General features: G+C 41.3%; 1 protein-coding gene across 1 annotated transcript in view; it reads right to left on the reverse strand.

Annotated features, from left to right (window-relative positions):
- Positions 1 to 1,227: 1,227 nt before the first annotated feature.
- lcp1 (lymphocyte cytosolic protein 1 (L-plastin)) overlaps positions 1,228 to 2,088 on the reverse strand; it is a 22,761-nt gene continuing 21,900 nt past the window's right edge. Inside the window, 1 exon segment of the mRNA XM_048239437.1 lies at positions 1,228 to 1,555. Within this exon segment, the coding sequence (XP_048095394.1) occupies positions 1,423 to 1,555 (133 nt within the window). The 3' untranslated portion in view covers positions 1,228 to 1,422.

A 2,088-nucleotide genomic window follows, 5' to 3' on the forward strand; every position in this document is an offset into this window, starting at 1 on the left:
TTCTTTTCAATACCGCACACCAGCATCGCACTTTGCAGCCGTGTAAATCACGATTCAGTTATATTTTTGGTCGCTGCTCCATAAAATCCATTGTTCATCCAGTTCATCCATTGTTTGCCTGTTAAAAACTTCGGCGTTGATGTGTGTGGCAAGTGACAGTGCACCATAGACTGTAGGCCTATAAAATGGCAATGCACTCATGTTGAAAAGTTCCTTATTTTCAACTGAACTCAAAGATAATGAGTACAGTATGTGTTGGGGTCAAATTTAACCCTTTTTTTGTTTTGAGTTTGTGCACCCTCTGCAGGTTTGGAGTGCCTTCCTCCCTTGAGGATACTCCGCCCCAAAAACATAAGTACCTAGGCAGAGCCAGGCCAGGTGTGGCCGATTGGGCAGAGCCAGGCCAGCTGTGGCTGATTGGGCAGAGCCAGGTGTGGCTGATTGGGCAGAGCCAGGCCAGCTGTGGCTGATTGGAGGCAACAGCTTTTTTACGTCCGTCTCCTGCCTTCATGAGCTTGAGCTGCTTATTTTATTTTGATTTACCAGTAATGTTGTAAAATAAATACTCAACTCATTGAGTTCAAACGGCACATAACATTGTGGACAATCACTTCTTTTGGATGGCAAGGACGGTCAGTCAGAAATAACTACAGTCAGTCACATGGATGGACTTAAATTGGTAAAAGACCAGTACAGTATGTATCAAAGATAATGAATATAGTATGAATATAATATTTTCTGTTTGTTATGCCCTTTATAATGTGTGTAGGCCTACATTTTGTGCATGCACTTCTGTAGCATTTATTCCAGTTTATATCAGCTACATTTCTGAAGAATATATTGTGTTGCCTCAGGTCTGCTGCACATCTTTTGAAATTTGATTTGAAATAATCAAATAGACCTACGTCTTAAAGTTCAGTTAATAAAGTAACTTGCTTTGCTTTCATTTGAATCCCAATCAAGATACACAATAATTGCTTTATTGTTAATATTGACTCCTGGAAAGTTCAGAAATGCAAAATAATATAATTTTAATCATATGATAAAATATGCGATTAATCGTGATTAACTATAGGAATTCAGCGGTTAATCGTGATTAAAATTTTTAATTGTTTGACAGCACTAAATAAAATACAAAATGACTACTGAGCTCTGCTGTGTGTCTCCATGCTCTGAGCCGTGACATAACTAGGTGTTAAGGTAACGTACAGGAACATGACAAGCTGCTGAGTTTCTTACAAACACAACTTTATTTCGCCAGAATTTCACAGTGTGACAGAGAAATGTGTGTGTGTGTGTGTGTGTGTGTGTGTGTTCTGATTTGAATGTTTGCACTGCTTATGTGTGATGTCGAAATGATCTCAAAGATGTGTGTGTGTGTGTGTGTGTGTGTGTGTGTGTGTGTGTGTGCATGTGTGTGTATCACACACGCCTCATGCCCCTGGCCATCAGACAGGCGAAGACAGTCATCACCATCTTGGGCTTCACCTCCACCAGGTCCTCAGGCAGCGCGTACACACGCGCACCAATCTTCCTCGCCATGGAGATGGCATACCTGACCACACACACACACACACACACACACACACACACACACACACACACGGTTAGTCTTTCCAATACACACATCCATTACATTAACATTTATTTGTTTATTATTCATTTAGCAGATGTTCTTCATCCAAAGCCACTTACATATATCAACTATATTACAAGGGCATTGTTACATATCAACTATATTACAAGGGCATTGTATAAGTATAAGTATAAGTATAAGTATATATACTCTTTTGATCCCGTGAGGGAAATTTGGTCTCTGCATTTATCTCAATCCGTGAATTAGTGAAACACACTCAGCACAGTGAACACACACTGATCCCGGCATCCAGCAGTGAGCTGCCTGCAACAACAGCGGTGCTCGGGGAGCAGTGAGGGGTTAGGTGCCTTGGTCAAGGGCACTTCAGCCGTGCCGACTGGTCGGGGTTCGAACCGGCAATCCTCCGGTTACAAATCCGAAGTGCTAACCAGTAGGCCACGGCATTGCTACATATATTAACTATATTACAAGGGCATCATTACATATTTTAA

This window comes from Alosa alosa, chromosome 3 (assembly GCF_017589495.1).
Source record: "Alosa alosa isolate M-15738 ecotype Scorff River chromosome 3, AALO_Geno_1.1, whole genome shotgun sequence".
Taxonomy (NCBI): domain Eukaryota; kingdom Metazoa; phylum Chordata; class Actinopteri; order Clupeiformes; family Clupeidae; genus Alosa; species Alosa alosa.